The sequence below is a fragment of the Toxorhynchites rutilus genome, chromosome 1 (assembly GCF_029784135.1).
Source record: "Toxorhynchites rutilus septentrionalis strain SRP chromosome 1, ASM2978413v1, whole genome shotgun sequence".
Taxonomy (NCBI): domain Eukaryota; kingdom Metazoa; phylum Arthropoda; class Insecta; order Diptera; family Culicidae; genus Toxorhynchites; species Toxorhynchites rutilus.
Window position 1 is genome coordinate 18,999,929 of NC_073744.1, and position 23,441 is coordinate 19,023,369.

Below are 23,441 nucleotides of genomic sequence, written 5' to 3' on the forward strand. Positions count from 1 at the left end.
TACAACTTAAATCGTTGAGTTGTATGATGTTTGAAAAATTGAAATTAAAATGTTTTACGATCTGTAAGACACCGGTCTCATCGGAAATCTGAAAATGAAAAGTCCACTGTTGGTCCGATGAGACCGGTACTAACCAGATGGAAAATTCAGTGTCAGTCCTCAGGGACGAGGTGTTAAAAAAATAATTAAGGCATAATCTGAAAAAAAACGATATAAAGAATGATAGAACCATGACATGTTGAAAGAGTTTCCAACCCGGAAATATTCTTGACCTATCAGGAAGTGAACCTAATACCTAATTAAGGAATTCCCGCCTAACTAGATCCCCGGCTGAGCGAACCCGAGACTAATTCTAGCCGATACTATAATTCATCCCAAAGCATGTCAAGATAATATTCTATCAGGGAAAAGACTGACCGATCTGGAATTGAATTAGTAGGTACCGTCGATGGGGGTGAGATTGAGTAAGATAGACAAATATTGCGAATATTTTCGAAAGTTGTGAACCGCCTTACAATTAAATTTCGAACTTCTGAATCGGTCCATTGGAAACAATCAAAAACGACTACAATCAATAATTACGAAAATAAAATTAATATTATTTGCAAGTTCAATATTTTTTAACAAAAATTAGCTCATTTTAATTTGATTTGTCGATCATTCAAATCGCTTCAGTGGTTCAAAGTCATGAATTTTTGGAAAAAAGTGGAAAAAGTTGATTTTTTGGACCACTCTAAAATGGAAATGGTCACCCTAACGGAAATAAAAAAATACGGGTCTAATGTTTTGTGATAAAGAACAAAATTACCACTTTTGACGAAAATCTGAGAACCACTATATTGGTTTGACATAGAATTGCTGCATATTAACTATAGGAAATTTTATAATTGTGTTGCAATAGATTGTTAGGGAGCGTCCAAATCGATTGATGCAAAAATACCATGAACCTATCATGGAATGTTTGAACATAAGATGCTCAAAGTTGGACAATTTTCGTGACGGGACCGATACCTTGTTTTTTTTTTATATGAACTCCCCATATGTCCCTGGAAAAGGTAATCCTGCGTCAAAGCTTCTCGATGATTCTATTACATATTTTCAATCCTTGAAAAAAAGGAGGTTCAAAACAAATGAATTTTCACGACAGTATGAGCGCACTTTAGAATTTTATATTCTCTGTGCTTTAGTAAGGAAAAGATGAGCAGTGTTATTTATTCATTGTAAAGCTAACCGATAATGCATACGTTTGCATCAGAATTCAGGACATCACGCTACATATGAATGTCGAAAAGAAATGATTCTCATTTAAAAAGATTCAAAGACTATATGAATAAAATAGGTGAGATGGAAATATTATGAACATTAAGGCATAACTTTTTTTGGAAAGTTAGAAAAACAATCTGTGATTTCTGTATGAAACACGAGAAATGTTTAATCTGTATCTACAGATTCTTGGTTTGAAAAAGTCTAGAAAATCTGTAGAAATACAGATTATTCTGTAGATATGATAACCCTGATTCCAACTCTATTTAAACATATTATTATCTATATTGCAATAGAATAATAGAGAACATCCAAATCGACATCCCGTAGATTCATCAAGAAATAACTGCAAAACATCGCTCAAAATGGACAACGTTCTCGAAGTGATCGATATTCAGTTTTTCATTTTGTACTTCAATTTGTTCCCTATAGACGTAATCCTACGTCAAAACGAATCGATTGTTTCTTCAAGACATACAAGAACTTTTTAAGCAAAATGGAATTTAACGACAATATAAGCGCACAAATTTTCACATTCACTGGCCTTTGCATATATTTTTAATTTTATTATTTATTTATTGTAGCGCTAATCGATTTATGTTTGCGCAGACTTTTGAATCTATTCCACATTCGGTTTCAGGCAAGAGTCTCGCGGGAGTAGTCATCGAGAGTAGACGCTTTTTCGTTTGCTCCTTCCTTAAATGTTTTTCGTGTTCGTTTCTCTATAAGTGGTGGCAAAGCGTTAGTTGTGATTGCAAAGTGTTGTCCCCGAAGTTCTCCGTATCGTTATTTGGAGAAATTTCATAATAATGCCGGTTACAAACGTGGTTCCTATTAGTTAAATTTATAGAAAACGCTAACGCCGACGGTGAAATTTTCTCGCTTTGTGTGCCCGATGTCAATGTGTTAGTTTTTTTTCTCGGGAGAGCGTGTTAGTTTTAATTTTTTTTTCCTCCCGGGTGTGTTTTTGAACTCACCTTCTTCGCGTGTGATACACTCGTTATGCTTGCTCGTTAAGTGAGAGAGCCGATAGGCACAGAGCCTGAGATATGCTCTGAGAATGCTCTATTTGGCGAGAATAGCTTCTCTCGTTTCTACCGCTGTTGCTACAATAACGGGAATATGGACATCAACCAACGCGTAGTTCGAGTTTGAGTGCGTACCGCTGTGAAAATATCACCATATACCTCGGAGGAATTGCAAACATCATTATTTGGCAAAAACCCATGCTAAGTTCTTCAATTATATAATTCATTAAGTCATTAACTTATCATTGTTTTATTCTGGGGTTAAAGACTACGCGCATTGAATAATCGCTGGTCCGATTGGTTTGAGAGGAGTTCTCTCGGTTACCTTTTCAGGTATCCTACAGTTAAATTTTCGCAGTTGCGATTGAATTTTGATAACAAATGCGTGCGAGAAATTATTGTTACAGGTTTTCCTTGTCATACCTAGAGACCTCTGCCGCGTGTTGAGATATGAGTTCACGTTTTTAGAATCACATCACTTACCGCAGTGAATCCTGATTTTTCTTAACCATTCCCACTAACAACTATCCCTTCCATGATAAACGCTAGGGAACCACGCTATAGAGGCGACCCTTCTGGTCTTCGGGCGGCGAATATCATACTAACATTCCTTCCCTTCCCCTGGTGACTGTAAGGACGTGGCCGGCGTCGTTATTGACCATTTAAAGCTCGAATCACCGAAAATTGCACAACGAGAATGATTTGCTAGTCCCAAGCGTCATTCTGTGTGTTCTTTGTGCAATTTGGTTGGTTCAGGTCAATCACGGAGAGCAACTACGAATTGTACAGTCTACCCAAGCCCAAGCTCAAGCTCAAGCTCCACATTCGGTTTCAGGCAAGCTCCGGTTTAGAGGATATGATTCGCAAATCAAGTATGCTGCAAAATTAGCTGTCATTGTCAAACCTATCGAACTACTCGGTGAGTTCAAGGCAGATGTACGAAAAAAGTGCGCCCGTTAACACATTGCGGACCGCTCACGAGATTTCTCGTGTTTCGCGTTCCGTCTGTTACGGATGGATCACGGAATAACCAGTGTTTTCTACACTTGAAGGTTGAATCCTTGGTTTCCCAAGAATCTAACAAGGCCTATCGATGCCTCGCTCTCGTCTCATCCACATCGAAGGAAACGATCTCATTCGTGGAATCCGAAAAAAATGAAGCGTTCAAGTTTGCCCAAAAACGTGCAGTCATTAATATGTTAAGCTGAGTTAGAGGAGCGGTAGAAAACAGTACGGCAGAAAGCGGAAGGGGCTTTATCTGAAATTTTAAAGAGAAAGGATCACAAGAGCTTGAATGAATTCTGCACTCTCTCATTATTTAAGTAGTATTCAGCTGCTACTAGTATTTTATTCGAAGATAAACGTTTGCAACATGATCTGTTGTAGAGTTCACAAATGTGCACAAGCGTATTTTGTTTTGTTTTCAAAAAATCGGTATACTTTAAAAATGGTTACAGAAATGCAGATTGAGTATGCGAAGTCACTTCTTTAACTTCAGCATCATCAACGTTTTTATCAGAGAAAAACACCCGAATGCAGTTTTGAAATTTTAACATTTAAATGAAAATTTTTAGTTAAGTTTTGACGTAGAACTACGTCTTTGATTTCTATATAGTAGGGTCACTCTACGAAAAATGTAACGTTTATTAAAAGTTTTCAAATGCATATTACAAATGTTATCAAATGCATATAGCAAATTTATCCAGCAATTTTTTCGCCTGAGACATCAACAGTGGAAATAATTAAACATGTGTACAATTTAACAAAAAAAGACGTTCGTTAATCGGACCGAAAAATCAATACACTTGTCGAATTTTACTCGCTAATTGAACTGCAAAACAGCAAAAGCAATACTTCAAATTGAAGATAACATCTATTATTGATACATAACTGCTTCGCATCTGAGTTAACATACGCCCTGTTATAGATAAGTCCAGTTGAAGATAGTCCAGTTAGGGAATGACTTCTGTATATGACAGTTAGGGAATGACTTCTGTATATGACGGGGTGATGGACACCATAGTGTCTTCCGAGCTGCGGCAACATGGGCAATTGTACAGCGAAAAATGATATCAATACTAGTAGGGTGGCAGCGATTATCATATCATTTAAAAAAACAACTGTTCTGAACAATTACAGTCCTACGTCAAACTTCCGCCCGTGTCCCTAGGCTCTGATCCATCTACTTTTTGTTTTATTTTTTATCATTTCCTTTTATGATCTCTTATTGGTCTCCATACTACGCGGTACGAATGATGTGATTTGTACTCATTCTGAGTTTCTTATAGCGCGGTTTCCATACAACGCGCTACGGATTAGCCTGGTTTGTATGCAAAATCCGAGTTTCTCATAGCGCGGTTTCCATATAACGCACTCACCGCGTTATAGGAGGGTTGACTGTATATCACGCTACATTTAACATTTAATTCATTTATTAAAGTCATCTTTTTTTGACAATCATACGAAGGCGGAGTAGGGGAAAAATATTGACATCAAGCCGTGATATTATTGAAACGTTATTTTTAAAAATCTGTAAATTCTGTATAAAATTCTAAAAATCTGCAATCTAAATCTACAGGTTCTTGGTTTAAAAAAGTTTGAAAAATCTATAGAAATAGGGGAAGGTTGTCCTAATCCGACCGGTAGCCCTGAACCGATCACCCCTTGGATCTCGGGAATGGCGTTATCTACCGGTAATGTCAAATGAAGCCTGTCACTACGCTAACAATTTGGTTGTATGGTGACCAATTTCCTGCTTCCTTCATTCTAGCATTTTGGCGCAGTTTTTTGTTTTCAATGCTAAAAAAAAGGAAAAGATAGATTTTTGACCTGTACGGAAAATGAGTTAAATGCTCTTGTAGATGTCGAAAAATTGCAATACTAGGCAATTTAGGTTTCTTATGGTCTGTTCATCAAAACAAGCTATATACATTGAATTTACCTGTTACCTGTAGAACATGGGATACCATTAATTGAAAAAAAGTCAAGGTGGTCCTAATTCGACCCGTTATTTTTGTTCTATATGTGGGCGTTTGTGTTCACGTGTTGACCGTTGAGCGTTAACGTTGCATTTGTTTCCGTTTCCGTTTCTGTTTCCGTTTCAGTTTCCGTTTTCGTTTTCGTTTCTGTTTCCCTCTACGCTTCCGTTTGTCATGAGTTTTTTCACTGCCGCTATTACGTTCTAACACTTTCTTTGTCTAACTCAACTCTCCTAACTTCATTTCCGGTCTCTTAGTGCCGTTTTCAATGAACCGGAAGCCACCATCTTCGTTTCCAAAATGGCATCGGAATATGATATTCGACATCCACTATTGTAGCCCTTTCACCCAATACCCATATCGTAGTGAGTATCCATAATTATTAGTCATTTAGAGCCATTATCAGCAAACCGGAAGTCAAAACATGATTATGTTGGTTTTACACTCGTCGGTTATTTTCACTTATTATCTATATACAGAAACCTTTTTTTTGTGCGGGGGATAGGGACCGCACAAAAAAAATCATGCAAAACTTCACCAGTAGCTTTAAAAAATCGTGTTCGGTACACATTTTGAAAAAAAAACCTTTTTTTTTGTGCGGCAGATAGGGACCGCATAAAAAAAGTTTCCCCCAAGAAAATAACTCAAATCCACACCGTTCACCGTTCAATTTCCTTTTGTTTCCTTGCTTTGCGATGGGACAGTTTACCTTTTCGGTTGCGCGTGGCTCTTTTATGCTTTTAGTTGCATGTCGAAACGTGTTGCTGTTAGAAATCATGTCATGCAAAAACTTAGAAAAACTTAGAGCATTTGATGAGAGAAGGGGAATGATTTCAGAAGTGGATTATTGAGACGCAAATATGCTTTTTTCGCACTGAAATGCATATAAACCATCGAAAAAAAAACTAAATGGACGATAACTTCATCAAATATGCTTCTTTTCATATACCGCACAAAAAAAACCTCACAAGAACAAAAAAATCGCACAAAAAAAATTCGCGCAAAAAAATCCGCACAAAAATAGGTGTTTGTCCTTTCCGGCCAATTGGGAGTAGGTTCGCTGCAAAAAATCGATGGTCGGTTCAGAACCATGGGGGGTTGGCTTAGGACCACCATTTTTGAAGGTGATAAAAAAAGGACTTCCGATTTGGCTCTCTGTTTTCTCCTTTTTAATCACTCATGACCCACACCGACCAGCATAAAACATAGTTTATGAGTTATAGTATTCATTTCAATGCCGAAGTCGCCAAAAATGAAAATTTTATGTGATGAATTGCCGTTGCAAAAAGGAGGTCGGGTCAGGGCCACCTTCCCCTACAGATTATTTTGTAGATTATATGTCGCCCGAAGAGCATCAGTCGCAATGAGACTTTCTAACGTCGAGATCTACTGTCATCTCGAAAAAAAAATTTGTCAAGAATCGACATTCTGGGAATCAGTTGTTTTTCGGAATACGAGGCAAAACGTATGGTTTTGGATGCCAATAAAAATATTCATCTCCATTTTTTATTCGGAACTTGCTGCGAAATGTGGATTTGCACGATCAAATACCCAATGCAAAATATTAGTTCAATCGAACTTCATTTACGACGTTAAGATTTGAGTTTTTTGAAAACCGAAAAATCACCCAAGGGGGGAATAAAGAAAAGCGGAGTTTTAAAAAAAATGTTTTGATGTCAAATGTCTTAGAATTGCACGGAACGTCGAGATTTACTGTTATCTCGAAATTTTTTTTACTTGTTGGCACTGGCAAACATTTTTTCTCAAGATAACAGTAAATCTCGACGTTTCATGCACTTTGACACTAGTAAATGAAGTCCGATTGAGCGAATATTTTACATTGGGTATTTGATCGTGCAAATCAACATTTCGCAGCAAGTTCCGAATGAAAAATTGAGATAACTATTTTTATTGGCACCCTTTTCCTCGTATTCCAAAAACAACTAAGTCTCAGAGTGTCGATTTTTGACTTTTTTTTCGAGATGACAGTAGATCTCGACGTTTCATGAAATTTTAAGACATTTGGTATTATTTTTTTTCCGAAAACCCTGATTTCCCTTACTCCCCGCTTGGGTGTATTTTGTTTTTCAAAAAACTCAAACTTTGATGGCTGTGCGACACGAGTAAATGAAGTCCGATTGAGCTGATATTTTGCATAGGGTAGCTTTTCGTGGGAATCAAAATTTTTAATCAAGTTCCCTTTGAAAAAATCGAAGATCACTTTCTTCCCATACATCCATTGGCACTCTAACATACGTCTCCTTCATGCACAGATCGCTTATCCAACTGCATTGGATTCTTTTTTACGCGATTTTTTGCACGATTTTTTTACGCGATTCTCTCGAAATCACACATTTTTTTACGGGATTTGCTCGAAATTACGTGATTTTTCATGTGATTTTGTCTTGCACGTGCATTAATCGTGTTAAAAAGTTCAGTATACATTGAATCCATTAAAATCAGATGATTCTGCCAGATGTGTTTGAGCCATGAAAATAATTTTCAGTTTGTTGCTAGATAACAATATCTATATTGATCAATTGTGGTGTTTTCTTCGTTTTCATTAACATCGGTCTTAGAAGTCCCTCTAAAATGAAAACAACTGTACCATAAAAAATCGATTTCTTTGCGACTGTCCTGAATTATTAATAGTAATAACAGCTGTTCGTGTTATACTGCATCTGAATAGTTTTGCGTGTGGAGGAAAACGGGTGTGCATCGTTTACAGCGGCGTCATTCATGTTAAATCCATCTACTGGTGTAGCAGCTAGGGAGCGACTGCGCTTGCTTTCACTTCATTATGCGTGCAGTGCCACGTGAAATAACGATCGACCATCGTTGGTTGTTTGGTTCGTACGGACCATGCAGCTGAAATGCATCACGCTGAGCTGCTGGGTGAGTAATGGGAACAATTCCTTTGTTTACATTCAGCAGAGCGGCTAACTGTCTGTGGAGTGCGATATAAATGAAATTGATAAGCTTAAAGTTGCGCAAGCCACAATAGTATATCTTTCATTTAGGAATTTTTGGGCATTAATATTATATGTTAATTAGTTGAATAAAGGTATAAAAACACACCCGGAGAACTACTGATGCGAATGAAGATGTAACAGCCTGTTTTAGGTCAAATAAGCAAACCGAGGCTACTATTTAAAGACGACTCGCAAAGTTAGCCAATCAAGCGCACCACCAAATCTGCCGGTCAATTCAATTTACGCTCCCCGTGGTTCGGAATGCATGAGGTCCTGTTCAAAATGACCATATTATGCAAGCGCGAGAATGCAGAGTGCGCTTGTATATGCAACCAATTTATTAATTTGCGTTTAATTGCTTCCAAAAACGACGATCGATTCGCATGAATTGACCGACCTCTGAAACAAGGGAAGAGGTGATACAACCACACAAGGGCCAATTGCTTTATGATGGCGGGCGTAAACGACAGTTGTGTTTGTGTTTAATGCAAACACATCATGTTGGATTGTTGAAGGAGTCACACGACAATTATGAAGACCGGCTGACAACGAGCCGGGCGGGAAAGCGGGGGATCCGCGATAATCACAAATGCAAATTAAGCAATACAAACACACTGCTGGAGGACAGAGAAGCTACTTGAGCGCCTTCGTTAATGGAATCAGCTGAGAAATCAATGAACTGTAGAACTAAACCACAGCGTTCGTTGGATCGAACCGAGAGAGATATTTGTACAATTTGAAGTTACAGCTGTAAACATTCGATATTTGTAAATATTTGTAAACGTGTGTGGAAGAGTGTGAGTATGAACATCATAAATGTTTTGTTTTCATTGTTCTTGCTAACAAAAATGAGGAATTCCAATATAAAGGTAGGAACAGACTTGTTGGGTCCAGAAGGCCTTTTATTTTTCAACCAACGTTCTGTACAACGTACCAATGTAGTGGGTGCTATATGCATTAGGGTGGCAGCAAAAATGGTCATGTCAAATTTCAAAAACCGACCACCGACCGACATTTTGTTTATTGGCCCCAAAAAAATGACCTGTGCAAAGTTTCAGCTCAATCGGACATAATTTAGGGGTGTCTCAAAACGCTGAAAGTTTTGATTTTTTGATCCTCGGAAATCTTCTAAGGGGGAAGTAAAGGGAGTTTGGAGAATCGATTTTTTTTTCGATGCCAAATGACTTAAAAAGGCATAAAACGTCGAGATCTGGTGTTATCTCGAACAAAAATGTTTTGCCGAAAATCGACCTTTCGGGACTTAACCTGTATCCGCTCTGTTTCCGTGCAGTTATGCGCGCAACCCATTTTTCGTTGACTGCAACTAGAAAACGAGAATTAAAACCGTAATTAAAATTACATGATAAATACTTACCAAGATTCGAAAAACACAAAATACCACTGAGAAACATTAAATTTTTTTCAAAAATCGGTCGAAACAACATTTGAAACAGCCGAAACGAGGAATTGATCCTAAATTTTGTCGCTTCATTTTAGTTGTTAAATATGCTTTAAACGCATTTTTTAATGAATGATTATTGCTATAACAGATGTTATAAATTTCTTCGAAGAATGCAAATATTTTTTTATAAATGGATTGAAGCACTGGATTGGATTATTTTTTCCCAGAGTTTTGTCACTTTCCTTTTTTTTTGCTTGAGCAGTGGTCTTAATGTTTTGACCGACACTGTATATGAATTATCGTACGATTTAATTGAACAAAACTGGAGTTAAGTACATCTTTGAATTTGAAAAAAAGAATGGTAAGAGATTTCCAGCATGTGTTGATGTTTATTGCGTGATTTAGTTATTATATGAGTTGTTTGAAACGAAGGTTCAATGTAATGATTTTATTTTGAGATTTATATTCACAAACATAACTAATATGGCTAATATAAATTGCATATATACAGGGTTTTCCAACTTTAAATTTTGAAAGTAAATTGAAATAAAACACACTTAGAATTCGCATTTCGATGAAACTTTTATTTCAAAATAAAGTTTGGTTTATGCCATTATGTGTGAAATACAACATCATTCAAATGTCCACCTAGGGCTTCCTCGCACACCTTGATCCGGAACAGGTAATTTTCGATGACTTTTCGGCACATATGGGGTGGTATCTCGGTCATAACTTCACGAATGTTGTCTTTCAAATGTTCAGGAGTTTGCGGAGAGTTGGCATGGACACGGTCTTTCGCATAACCTCACAAAAAAAAGTCTAGCGGGTTCAAATCGCATGACCTGGACGGCCAATTGGCATCACCAAAACGCGAAATTAAGCGTCTCTCAAATTTCGTTCGCAATATGGCCATGTTCGGTCGTGTTGTGTGGCACGTGGCGCCGTCCTGCTGAAACCACATGTCATCCGTATCCATATCTTCAATTTGTGGCAAAAAAAATCGGTTAACATGCGGCCATAGCGCTCACCATTCACAGTTACCGTCTCGCCGTGCTCATTTACAAAGAAATACGGCCAGATGACTCCACCAGACCATAATGCGCACCTAACAGTGACTTTTGGCGGATGCAATGGCCTCTCAACAATCACGTGCCTCATCGCTGATGAAAATTTGATGCGAAAATTCAGCATTTTGCTCATGTTGCTCGTTCACCCAATCGACGTATGCCCGACGCATTCCATGGTCACCACGCTCTAATTTTTGTACCAGTTGGACTTTATATGGATGTAGGTGCAAGTCCAACTGCAAAATTCGCCACAATGATGTGTTTGACAAGCCCAATTGCTGAGCACGCCGTGGAATCGAAACATTCGGGTCATCCTCCACACTGGCAGTACGCAAAAAATGTTTCATCAATACAGAAAACATTAGAATATCCATCTGCAAGGTGGTGTGCACCAGTGGTCAGACAATATGAAAGCAGATGATACAAAAACAAAAGAGCAAGTGCCTCACGTCTCACTAACACATTTTGAGAAGCTCTATAGAATTACTACGGAACTCGCTTTCGCGGATAATCCAAATCGTTGATTATCCGCTCGCGGTTAATCGAGGTTCCACTGTATAATGTCGATCAAAGGATACATTGTTTACATCTAAAATCGTATAAAATGCGAAAAACTCGACTTTATTTATCACTACAGATGATGTCTCAATACGGTGTGACAGACATCAGTTTTATCATATACAATATTGTAAAATCGATTTATACCGAAATCATATATGTACATCAGGCTGACGCATGAGAATATAAATTGAATCAATATAGTACTGCAAAAAATTGTATGACATGCTGTGGAGAATCGTTCAACAAATCATATCAGATCGTAATTGAGGCCATATTTCATCATATTAGGAGCTTGACATATCAAGATTCGCGATGTCGTATGAACAGTGTCGACGTCTGGTAGTGATATGGCGTTTAGGGAGGCAAAGTAATCTCTACCAGATCAGCGGGCTCGAAAAAGCTTTAAATTGGTAAAATTTGAATGAAAATTTTTACTTCACATTATTTGATTACTTAAAACACGTATTATATGTACGAGTTTTAACTGCTCTAGAATTATATTCCAGATTTTCTTAACCGTTACCATCACTCATTTCAAATATCTATACCCCCTCCCATTAAATGTCAATTGAATAATTCCTATTTTCAGAAACATAAATGTTGTCATACACCCATTCCATGTCAAACCGATATAGTGATTCTCAGATTCTCAGATTTTACATAATATATCCGAAAATCAGAGATGTGTTATTTTTCATTCTTGAGTTATTATTTTGCAAATTTAACATGTTTTAAATCTTCGTTCAATATTCCTATATGACTAGACTAGACCTATGCGACTGGAATCCAATCTTCCTGCAATTGTAATATTTTCTCGAAGAAGGTTAGCTTATTGGCTTCAATTTAATATGTCAATCATCTAAATCGGTTCAGTAGTTCAAATGTTATGAATTTTTGCAATAAGTCGTTTTTGCATAAAAGGGGAAACATGATTTTTCGGACCACCGGTTGACTTTGAATAATTATAACTCAAAAACGGAAAAAATAGCATCTCTGATATCGAGATATGTTATGTAAAAAATCCTCAGCTTTCAAGAAATAATAAATATAGCGCCCTCTAGTCCAAAGCCACGAAACCAATAAAAAACGACTACAATTAGTAATTACGAAAATAAAATCCACTTTGTTTGCAAGTTCAATATTTTTTAATAAAAGGCTCATTGGCTTTAATTTGATATGTCGATCGTCTAAATCGGTTCAGAGCTAATATGTTTCACACTCAAACTAGGTGTGTGAGTAAAATAATGTAACATTAAAATAACTTTTCATTTCCCCCTCCCTATACCACCTGCATGCTTATGTCTCTCATCGTTAGTGCACTAGAAATACGGAAATAATGGGCCTTATTCCCGTATACACATCACGGAGTTTGTGAAGCGTCAAAGGTAATAATGGGTTTTCAAGCAGAATGAACACTTTTCAGATAGAAATTATGAATCAAAATTAACTTCATTTTAGTGTTCAATAAACTCTTAAAAAAATTGTATCCGACGATAATCTTTATATTATAATGATAAGTTTTAGTGGAAAACTAATATCGTATCCAGATGTCAACACCGTTATCGTTGCGGATATACTTCAATTCGTTTTCACCGTGAAGTGAAAATTTTTTTCAATTCACCGTTGCGTGCTTCAATAGTTACATTTGTTTCTAATGGTTTTCCGATCAAACACACAAATCAATTCATTCAGACACACGCAGAGTGTGATATGATTGATTGATGACTCGTTGTTTGCTCGTGACTTTCGGTTTGTAGAATCTGGGAAATTGTATCATTGTATGAATTGTATCACACAATATTGGAAACGAACCTTAACAACTTGTTTTGCGAATGAAGATTGTTTCACTTTTACATCACTTCTAATGATCTTTTCTCACTCTCCGCAGGGCGTCAACATCAAGCGCACGGATGCGTCCCAGTGGTGGGAACTGTTTGACACCAACACCTGTCGGTTCTACTACTACAATGTGGCCTCGCAGAAAACCGTCTGGCATAGGCCACAAAACTGTGATATAATCCCGTTGGCGAAGCTGCAAACACTAAAGCAGAACACCGACCCGGGTGATCGGAAGGATGGCCATGGCTCGACCGTTGGTACCCTGCAACATCACGGCGGAGCCAAGCATCACAGCAGCAGCGGCGGCGGCGGCGGTTCAGGAACGGTGGGCAAATCATGCGGGCACCGAACGGGAACGGGAGTGATGGACTATCGGGATCGAGATCATCATCGGAGCTCTAGCTCAGGACACCGCAGTGGTAGCGGTCACGACAAACGCAGCAGCAGTGATCTCCTCTCAAGCCCCCAGGGGAGACACAGTTTACAGCACAGGTGGGTTTGTGAGCTCCCGCTCCCTCTAACTAAGCGTGTGATGTAGAATAGTTTGTATAATTGTGGAATTGTTTTCTGCTGTGGTCCGCCGAGTGGAAATTTGTAGTATTTGCAAAATAAGTCACTTTTGCTCGTAAAAGGACTAACCCTCGAACATATGCTCGCATCGCATAAGCATACATATATACATATATTACGGATTTCCGACGGCGGAACCATCCAAAGATGATGTTGTTGCAACCGAGTGAGATTTTTATGTTTTATATTTTTTCTCTTTTGTTTCTCTTTTTTCTTTCGTATGTAATGCTACGCGCACAAAAACAACCACCAAAAAATCTTCTGTTGCATCCACCCCTTCTTCTCGTCTCGACCGTATCGCGTACCGTGTGATTTGCTGTGTATGAATTTGTTGTGCACAAAAACAAATTATGAAAAATAAATAAATATGGGTACCGTTCGATACCCGATACAAACAAACCACATAAAGACTGCCACCCAAAACCACCGCCACTGATGCAGGGTTTTTGATGGGCCGCAACATTGCGGGCGAATCGCATAAATTTTGCAGGCACGGCCATCCAAACGCCGCGGGGGGTACGTCTTCCCGCAGCAGCCAGAAGTATCTGGACTCTGGTAAGTCCAGCGATAGCAGTTTGTCCAGTGCGCATGGCTACCACCGGCGCATGCAGGACGGTGGCAGCCTGCGAATCGGCACAGGAATACAGGGCAAAAAGTATGCTGGTTCCGCCGGGGACAACTGGTAAGTCGCTTCCTCTCATTTGCTCTCCGGTGGTTGGTGGTAGTGTCTCGGTTTGAATTCTGATGGCTCAGTTGTCATTCTTTTGTGTCTTTATTCCCCTCCCAAAATTTAGCTACCGGATGCTGCAGGAAAGCTCTAGCTCGCACAACATTCCACATTCGGTACCGTCGTCATCAACCGAGAAGCTAGGTATCGCCTCAATGCATCATTCTCCACTTCCACCACCACATCAGATGCTATCTTATTCGATGTCAAACTCGTCCGATCTGGCTGGTGGAGGGAACCTATCGTCACCATCCCACTCGATGAGTACGCCGCAGTTCAAAAAAAAAATCATCCACGAGAGCAACCTGGGAGTCAAATCAGGCATCGCTGCCAGCAAAGATGGAAGCGCCTTAGTGTCGAAGCATGAAAGTTTCGATTTTTCGGGTAGTAAGTAACGACGTTTGATAAATTGTTCTTTCTCACATTAACGAAACAATTCATGTTTTCCGCAGATCCTCCCTCGTCAATCGGTCTTACACGCTCTGGAAGCTTTCTCTCGTCAGCTGGTATAACGTCCGCTGGACCGATGGCTGGCACTCCAGTTACTTCGCGGCCATATCACCACCATCAGTCGTCACAGCCGGGACCTCAACAGCACCTGCCAGCCTCTCATCCTCGGAAGGGTAGCTTCGATGGAAACAATGGCGGAGCCAGTGACGATTCCATGCACGAAAAGTACTTCAAATCGGTGGAAAACACTCCAATTTCACGAAGGCGCCATACGACCACATCCTCGTCGAAATCTTCATCCGCACAACAAAAACACTCGAGCGACTCTAGTCCGCAGAGTCCTATTAGTCCACAGCAGCATCAGAAGAATCAGAGGCCATCAGCGCTAGCAGTGGAACCCCCGCAGGGCCCCACTAACACCGGCGGATATAACAAATCTAGTCAGAAAAGTAACGATTCCGAGTTGTTCAATCTGGACATAACCAGCAAGCCGGAGAAATATCTGGACAAGATGAAAATCGACAAGGGCAAGGTATCACCCAGTTCGATCTCGATGGGAGGAGGAAGCACAGCACAAATTGCCAGCTTACAAAAGACTTCCTCCTCTAGCGGAAAGCTATCTTCTAGTCAAAATGAGATGGCCACAGTGTCGGGTCAAAAGCCCATCGCCAGCAAGGATCAGTTTTCACTGAATCTCAACAAACCAAACCTGGAGAGGCACAACAAAGAAATGCAGCAAGCACTGGAGAAAAAATCGGGCTCTGGATCGACTCAAACTGTGGCATCGAACAATTCATCGTCGCACAACAAGCAACCTCCGGAGAGGAAGAAAAGTAAAAATCATAACAATCAAGGGACAGGGTACGATTTTGATTACGACAATGGCAATACTTCGCCGTTATACTGCAATTGGGATAAGGTAAGCAAAATAATCAATTCGAAATAGTTCTGCTTCAAACACACACACAAATTTATTGTTTCCAGGAAAAACTCGAGCACCTGCTGCCACTTCAACACTACATTCTGGAGCAAGCGAAATTGTCCGGATGCTACGGTTTCGGCGAGTTTCTCGATTCGGACTCGTTCCACTCGGACAGCCAATCGGAGCACTCCTTCTCGGGCCACGAACCCGACAACGAGGATTCCGACCATTCTGACGGCCATGGCGATTATTTGTCGCACTATCCGTACGAAGAGTATGGTGCGTATCGCAAGGACGATGGCGGAGGCGTTTCTTATTACAATTTCGAATTCAACTTTGGCGATCGAGAGGAAAAGGAGGACATGTAAGTGACGGTGCTTGATATTCGTGTGTTTTTCGTCAGCATTCACATGTACGCATATATGTTTCTTTCAGCTCGGAAGAGGTAACAGCTAAGCTCGAAAGTATACAGGATCAGATCTATAGTCCCGTGAAGAATCATCCACCATTGCACAAGTATTCCCCTTTCCATGCGGCCAAGCAAAGTTTGGAGAGTTCTGGATTCGGTTCGGACTCGATAGACCGAGGTGCTTCGGCGGATAGTAGCCAGGCAAGTTCTCAACAACAGAAAGGAGTCAACAAAGCAACCCTGTTGCAGAGATTCCAGGAGAATTTGCTCTCGCACAGTCCCGGGAGCGTGGGCGGTAATGGGAAGATTGCAGAAATGGCTTTGCTAAAAGAGTGCGATATAGAAAAGTTTGCGCAGGACAATTTAAATTTGCATTCGAAGGGAATCTTTCGGAAGAAATCATCCATCCAGGATATGTTGAGTTGGACACCGAACGCCATAAGCCGACCTATGCTTTCGCTGGCGAGAGACAAGGCCGGTAAGAAGATGGCGACCGAACTGTTCAAGCTGGTTCAGATCTACATGGGCGATCGGAAGGCTCGGGTTGGGATGAGTTTGAATTCGGTGGCGATTGATATAATCACGATGGCGATGGGACAATCGCAGCTGCGGGACGAGCTGTATATCCAAATGTGCCGTCAAACCACCGAAAATCCAACCAGAGATTCGTTGATACGTGGTTGGGAGCTGATGGCAATTTGTCTATCTTTCGTTCCACCATCGCCGACATTCCAGCCGGCCCTTCTCGGGTACATTAATAGGCATCGAGATCCGTCGTTCGCAACAACCTTTCCGGAGGTTGGCAAATGGCCGATCCATGTACAGATATCACACTACGCAACCATTGCCTGCCGGAGGTTAGACCGGATAGGTAGTTCCGGTCGAAAACAGGCAAGAAAACCTACTGAGGAAGATATTAACCAGGCGCGGGAACAAATCTTCCGTGACAGCATGTTTGGCAACACACTTAATGAGGTTATGGAGCTGCAGAGCGATAAATTCCCCGATCTACAGTTGCCGTGGATTCAGACTACGTTGTCCGAACAGGTCAGGATTAGACCTATCAATTTGTTTCAAAAAGGTTGTTGAAGGTTTATATCACATTTTAGGTGTTGCTTCTGAATGGCAAGCAGACGGAGGGAATTTTCAGGGTGCCAGCTGATGTCGACGAGGTTAGTTTGTTAAAGAATCGTTTGGATCGATGGGAGTTCCCGGAAAACAAAGGAACAATGGGTAGGTTGAGGAGAAATTCGATTCTTTTTTTTCAACGAAAACAAATCGAGCTTTTTTCCAGATGCCCATGCACCTGCAAGTCTGCTGAAGCTGTGGTACCGAGAATTGTACGATCCCTTGATACCTGACGACCTCTACGATGATTGTGTTGCTACGGAAGATCCGATTGAGGCAGCTGCTATCGTAGAAAAGTTACCAAAAATCAATCGCCTGGTAAAATCCTATTATATATACACGCAGGGTGGCCACCCTTTCGGGAAAAGCGGGAAAAGCGGGAAATGCGGGAAAAAGTCGGGATTTTCTGCTTATTGTTTTTTTTTTCTTGGCGCTCTAAAGTGTTACTGTTTGTATTTTAGTGAGTTAAGACTTTCCAAGCAGCGTGAAACTGTGTTTTTTCAAAAAACCCTGCTCTGTTGAAGAAAGTAATTGTAATTTTCCATGGAGGACCCAGCAGTAAACTGGGAAATGTTTAAGAATTTTACAAGCGAGGTTCAAGAACTTACATCAAACCCGTCGTACGAAATTCTTGATTGGTAGATGTGGATTTTCACTTCCAAGGAGCTGAGAAAAAGCTAATGGAATTTGGACGACTTTTTGAGAACATTGTACAGTCTGTTTAAAAACATTCCTCTGAGAGGGTCAGATTACACAGCCTAACGGGTTCAACTGTATTTCTGTTGGTGTTTTGTGATGTTCGCTGGGTAGGGAACGAACGTGTAGCGGGACGTTCAGATCAAATGCTACCACGCCTCAGACGGTTTGTCGGTGAGGTAAGGAAACAGGAGGAGAATATGCTTAAGGAAAGCCAATCAAACTTAAAACGGAGTTTTGTATCAGTTTTCTGTATTTATTCTGTATTTATATTCGAAATTGTCGCCAATGCTCCTGGGACCGAAATTGACTTTTTGTATTAATGTTTGCATTAAAAGAATGAACTTTTTTCCGATGGTGATAAAAAAACTAAGACAGATAATTGAGTTATCAAACTTTCCCATGGAAGGTTAATACGTTAGCTTACTTGCAAAAAAAAATTTACGCCCTTGCGAGCGTCCTTCCTGCAGTTAACCGGAAAATTCGCCTTGGCGGACAAAAACATGCGTGTAGGCAGAAATTCTCGATGGGACGCAGCTGAGGGACGTTAGGAGGATCCGCCGATTTTGGGATCGTTTTGAGTAGTGAGCTGACGTCAGATCCACCCACAACCCCGCATCTTCGCCCTTATGGTATTTCTTGATGAACGACACAACTTCCGGCAGGCACTTCGTACTATAAATTTCCCCATTCACGGCCATTCCGGAGCTAAAGAAGAGCGTCTTTGACATCCCCTCTTCGCTGATTGTCAGCCACAGCAGCACCTTCTTGGGGAACATGGTGTGTGAAATAAACTTCACTTCGAAGCTCACTTCCTTTGTGGGGGAGTAAAATACGAAGTGCCCACCACCGCCACGTCGCGATTCGCCGGGAAATCGACTTGACCATCTTATTCAGCCGCTGTCGTTACGTCATTACCTGCAGCTCCGAGACCAATGGACGAGACTTCCGCTTCCTGACATGTATGGCCATGTTCGCCAGGTACTTTTTCACTGTTTGGCCGGTTTTACCGATCCCCCGGCCAAGCGCACTCAGCGATGTAGCTACTTTTCCCTGGATCTTCCTCTTCAGCATCCTTTGGAGCTTCTTGTCGCTCAAGGTCGTCGGCCGTCCGGAACCGGGCTTTTTTACGATGCTCTGATTGTTGTCCAATAGTTCCAAGATGGTGTAGATGCCGGAACACGATGTCCGTTTTCGTCGCGGCGGGGTACCGTTCTTTGAACGCGCACAGTTCTGAACGGAGTAGCTTCACTGTTATCACCATCACGGTTAGAGTTCGACTGATAAAGCTGTCAATTTTTTTCTGCTGATTGATGCAGCATGGGTAGTTTCATCAGTGCGTGTGAAGGTAAACACATGAGAAATCGGCAATTTTAGTCCATTTTTTATGTAAACGTTACGGGAGCATCGACAGTCAAATCATTTTTGCATGAATATCAGACAGAGGCATCGATGGTTCCTCTCCCTTTCGATTACCTAACGGGACTTGTAAGAGCTGTTATGGAGAAAACTGTGAAGCCCGAACGACTGAAAGTGAAATCCAAATAACTTGTTGAACTTTAACTCACAGAAACCAATCTACTGGTACCTAGAAGTATTGAAATTGGACTTGCAACGAAATTCACAAACAAAACAAAACAAAAAATTCCGATAAAGATGTCCTAATATTTCGTACCAGCTGTCGTGAGTTCTACTGCGGATTTTTTTCTGTGTTATTTTATTTTTGATAATTAACGAAATGATTAAGCATGGTTTATTACTTTAAATAAAAATTTGAACAAATCCTCATATCTTACTTCTGAACCCTACAACCAACCAAAAATCTATTGCTGAGGAACACACCGTCAAATTTTTTGTCACATGCGGGACTCGGAAACAATAAAGTAAAGATATGTTGGCCATTCGGGTTTCTAAAATCAGTTTTTAACTCAAGACACAATGTTATCAAATTTTCATTTTTGAGGGTCGGGAATTTCGTGAAATCGCGCGGGGAAAAGTCAAGAAAAATGCGGGAATTCAAAAATTGAAATTAAGTGGCCACCCTGTACACGCAGTCTGTTCAAAGAACAAAACCATCAGTGATCCTGATATCTGTTTCGCAGGTTCTTACTTATCTAGTGCACTTTTTGCAACAATTCGCTTTACCGGATGTGGTCGCCAATACCAAAATGGATTCCTCGAATTTGGCTATGGTATTCGCGCCTAATCTGCTCCGATGTCAGTCCCAGGACCCGAAGGTTATTCTCGAGAACGCGCGCAAAGAGATGGCGTTCATGCGTACCCTGATACAGCACATGGACACCTCAAGCGTGGCATATTTGGTTTGATTCTTCGTCCTTATATCTGTGGTGAATTCTTCGTAACGTTTATCGTAACGCTGCCTGGGGGAACCATTTTACTTAGCTTATATCTGGGGAAAAAATAGTCTTTCATTTGGAAGGACACCAAAAAAGTCAACCTGTACAGATTTTGTTTATTTTATGAAATGTATATTTTATTCGTTTTTATTAGTTACAAAGTTTATTTAAAAAAACAATAACGGGTAACCAGTTCTATACCTTACTGTATGCATTGCAAACAATCGAATTTATTTCAAGATCTCATCGAAAAGGCTCTCTCGTTAGAGACAAACATAGTTTTATCGAATCCGAAAGCAAACATCCGAGTTCGACATTTATAATACAACCTTCTCTAAGACTGATTCGATATTTAACACCACTGCACACAGCGATGCCCAAGGTGCTGAATTGGATACTCCGGACTCGTAATACGTTTCAAATAGATTTCACTATTCTGTTTCAGTTACCCTTACAGATCGACTAAGTCGCAAACTTTTTTAATTGTAGATTTCCATTGCTGATGGTGAAAAACAATAGTTTTGAATAAATGATAGAAAGAAAATTCACACCTATACTACTTAATATAAAAAGTGCGAATGTTCACTATCGATTAACGTAATAGTCTCGCTTTCAATCCTACCCTAATCAATAGTTTTTGGGAGAAAACAATAATCATGCTCAATGTTCGCAAGATCCGCTTCGATATCAAAATTTAATACCTGCGGCGAGAACGAATGAAAGCATGTTCATATTACAACAACAGTAAAAGATATGCAACCTTTTTTACCCTGATATGAATCCATGGAATTATCAACGCAACAAACTATCGATCCCGAAAGAATGATCATAACAGTCAACTCATTGTAAGCATAGATTTCTTCACATTACGTTGACTTTTTTGTGTTTCTCGTTCCCATCGATTACATTATTTTTGTTTGCGTTGGTTTTAGGTTTTAGTACTGTAGACGACTTTTACAATTTAGAAACGTACCGAAACGCGTATTCGTCGAAATCCCGTGAGAAGGGGAAACTATACCAAAACTGACTTAGCATAAATCTTGTTTTTTTCGTATCCGATAAGCGTAGGCGAATGGGAAGAAAGATTTCTACGCAATCGAACACAATTATTGAGAATCAATTTCTCCTAATAACTCACTTTCCTACCGTATCGAATAAGTTTTTCTGCTAGCGTGTAAGGAAGGGCTCTTCTCCCTATTAAATCTCTTTCTAAACTGTCTCCGTTTGTTCGTTGCTCCGATTCACTTACGGTTGGGAAAAAGGTATTAGGTATTAGACAAAACAGAGTTCAGACAGTTGTTTATCGAATTATCGGAAAAATAGCTTACAAATCCAGCAAGGGTTTTAACGGTTCTTGATTTTAATTCGCAATAACCCAAAAAATATGAAAAACGAACTAGCATCATAGTTAGTACTAGTTATTGCTATCTTACAGAGTTCATTCTAAAATACACAAACGAAAACGTACGAAAGAGGATGCATTGCTGAACGTAGACTTTAGGTCAGCTGTTCGTGCTGTGAGAAGATGGGAAAGAGACCTAATAAGGAAGAGCGAATAAAAATGAAAATAGGAAACAACAAATGTAAAGTTTATATATATTCGATCACAATAAGCTGCAGAACAGAACAGAACATAAAAGTACGAGCCACGAAATTTAATCCTGAGTAAAATAAAAATACACAGTTATTACTATTGCTATTATTTCTTGCAGAAATTATGAACTATCATCAATACGGGATAGAATTACCGCAACAGAAACAGAACAAAACTTAACACAAAATACGAGACAACAAAGATAAAAAAACGTAAATTATTATAATAATCTGAGATATTGTATAATAATAAATTATATGAGAAATACACAACCCGTAAAATTGCAGCGAATAGAAAATTGAGAAAGCTGAACTTTGAAGAGGGTTCGTGTTCCATAGTCATTCTATAGGCCTTCCGGAAATGTGTCAGTGAGTGGCAGACTCTTGCTCTTTTGCTTTGGTCATGGCTTTGACGTTGTCTGACCACTGGTGTTCAAGCTCAAATTTCTTGTGAGTACCCGAATTATTTGGAAGAAAATGAGAGAAAATGAGAGCGACCGCTGCCCAAAAAAACTACATCAAAATTGTTATTGATGCTCAGGATTGTCAAGAGGAAGGAGTCCGGTAGTTGGTATGTAACCCAGCGCCCATCCGCGAATCATGAAAATTACCTGAAACCCGTCGACTTGAAAAACCATGAAAAACCCAAATCGATGGCCGGCTCTTCTCAGGCATCATCGACATCAGACATTGCCGGGGGTAGGTGAACTGAATAAAGCTCCCATCGTTGAATGCTCCTTGAGTATCCTGAAAGGGCAACAATGAGCAGCACAGAACATATCCACTAGGATTGGGGGATCTTTATAAAAAGACCGATCTTGACGAATCGATTTTCAAAACAGCGTAGGGATCGCTTCACTGATTACATCGGTACAAAAGAATCGATGTTTAAAAAATCGAAAACATTTTTTTCCAATTTATCTACTTATTTTATATGAGTATCATCTTTTCCTCAAACATGGAATGAAAATTTCATGATTCTATTTGTTTAGTCCCTGAAGAGGAGAGAAACATTGCGTCGCAAATTTAGCGAGTAAGTAACGGCTCAGTAGCAAGGAGCAGGGGAGCAATTTTCCAACCACAAAGCAGCAAACAACGAAAGAGAGGAATTTAATAAAAGCAATGAGGCGAAACATGTTTCCTTCCACCAGAAGAACGAGGAATGAAAGTTGGAGGATCGGGTCAAGAAGTCGAAAAAAAGTGTTTTATGCTTGATTCTTGTGTTTTTTTTTTCAACCGTTTTATAAGTAGTGATTGAACAGAACCTTTCAAAGAGAATTCCTGTGATAGTTTCCGCTGTGGACTTTCGGTTCAAGCGTCCAGAGGCATATTTCCACCGGTGAAAGGTGCATCATCCGACCAGAGCCTCCGCTATCGAGACTATCGAAATCAACACTATTTAAAAATCAAAATCAGTTTGTTTTGCTTCTCAACATAAAGGCCACAAAAGATAGATCTCTGAAAAAAGTGTTTTCCAGA

The 23,441-nt window shown here is 39.9% G+C and overlaps 1 protein-coding gene across 2 annotated transcripts in view; it reads left to right on the forward strand.

The window, feature by feature from the left end:
- LOC129777912 (rho GTPase-activating protein 39) overlaps positions 1 to 22,235 on the forward strand; it is a 38,354-nt gene extending 16,119 nt beyond the window's left edge. The window contains exons 3-11 of one of the 2 annotated variants that reach the window (XM_055784490.1): positions 13,160 to 13,602; positions 14,090 to 14,362; positions 14,475 to 14,794; positions 14,860 to 15,776; positions 15,842 to 16,143; positions 16,215 to 17,235; positions 17,298 to 17,421; positions 17,483 to 17,634; positions 20,115 to 22,235. In XM_055784490.1, the coding sequence (XP_055640465.1) occupies positions 13,160 to 13,602; positions 14,090 to 14,362; positions 14,475 to 14,794; positions 14,860 to 15,776; positions 15,842 to 16,143; positions 16,215 to 17,235; positions 17,298 to 17,421; positions 17,483 to 17,634; positions 20,115 to 20,339 (3,777 nt within the window). In that variant the 3' untranslated portion in view covers positions 20,340 to 22,235. The remainder of the gene's footprint in view (positions 1 to 13,159; positions 13,603 to 14,089; positions 14,363 to 14,474; positions 14,795 to 14,859; positions 15,777 to 15,841; positions 16,144 to 16,214; positions 17,236 to 17,297; positions 17,422 to 17,482; positions 17,635 to 20,114) is intronic. The other variant, XM_055784499.1, reaches the window with a different exon arrangement.
- The last annotated feature ends 1,206 nt before the right edge of the window (positions 22,236 to 23,441 follow it).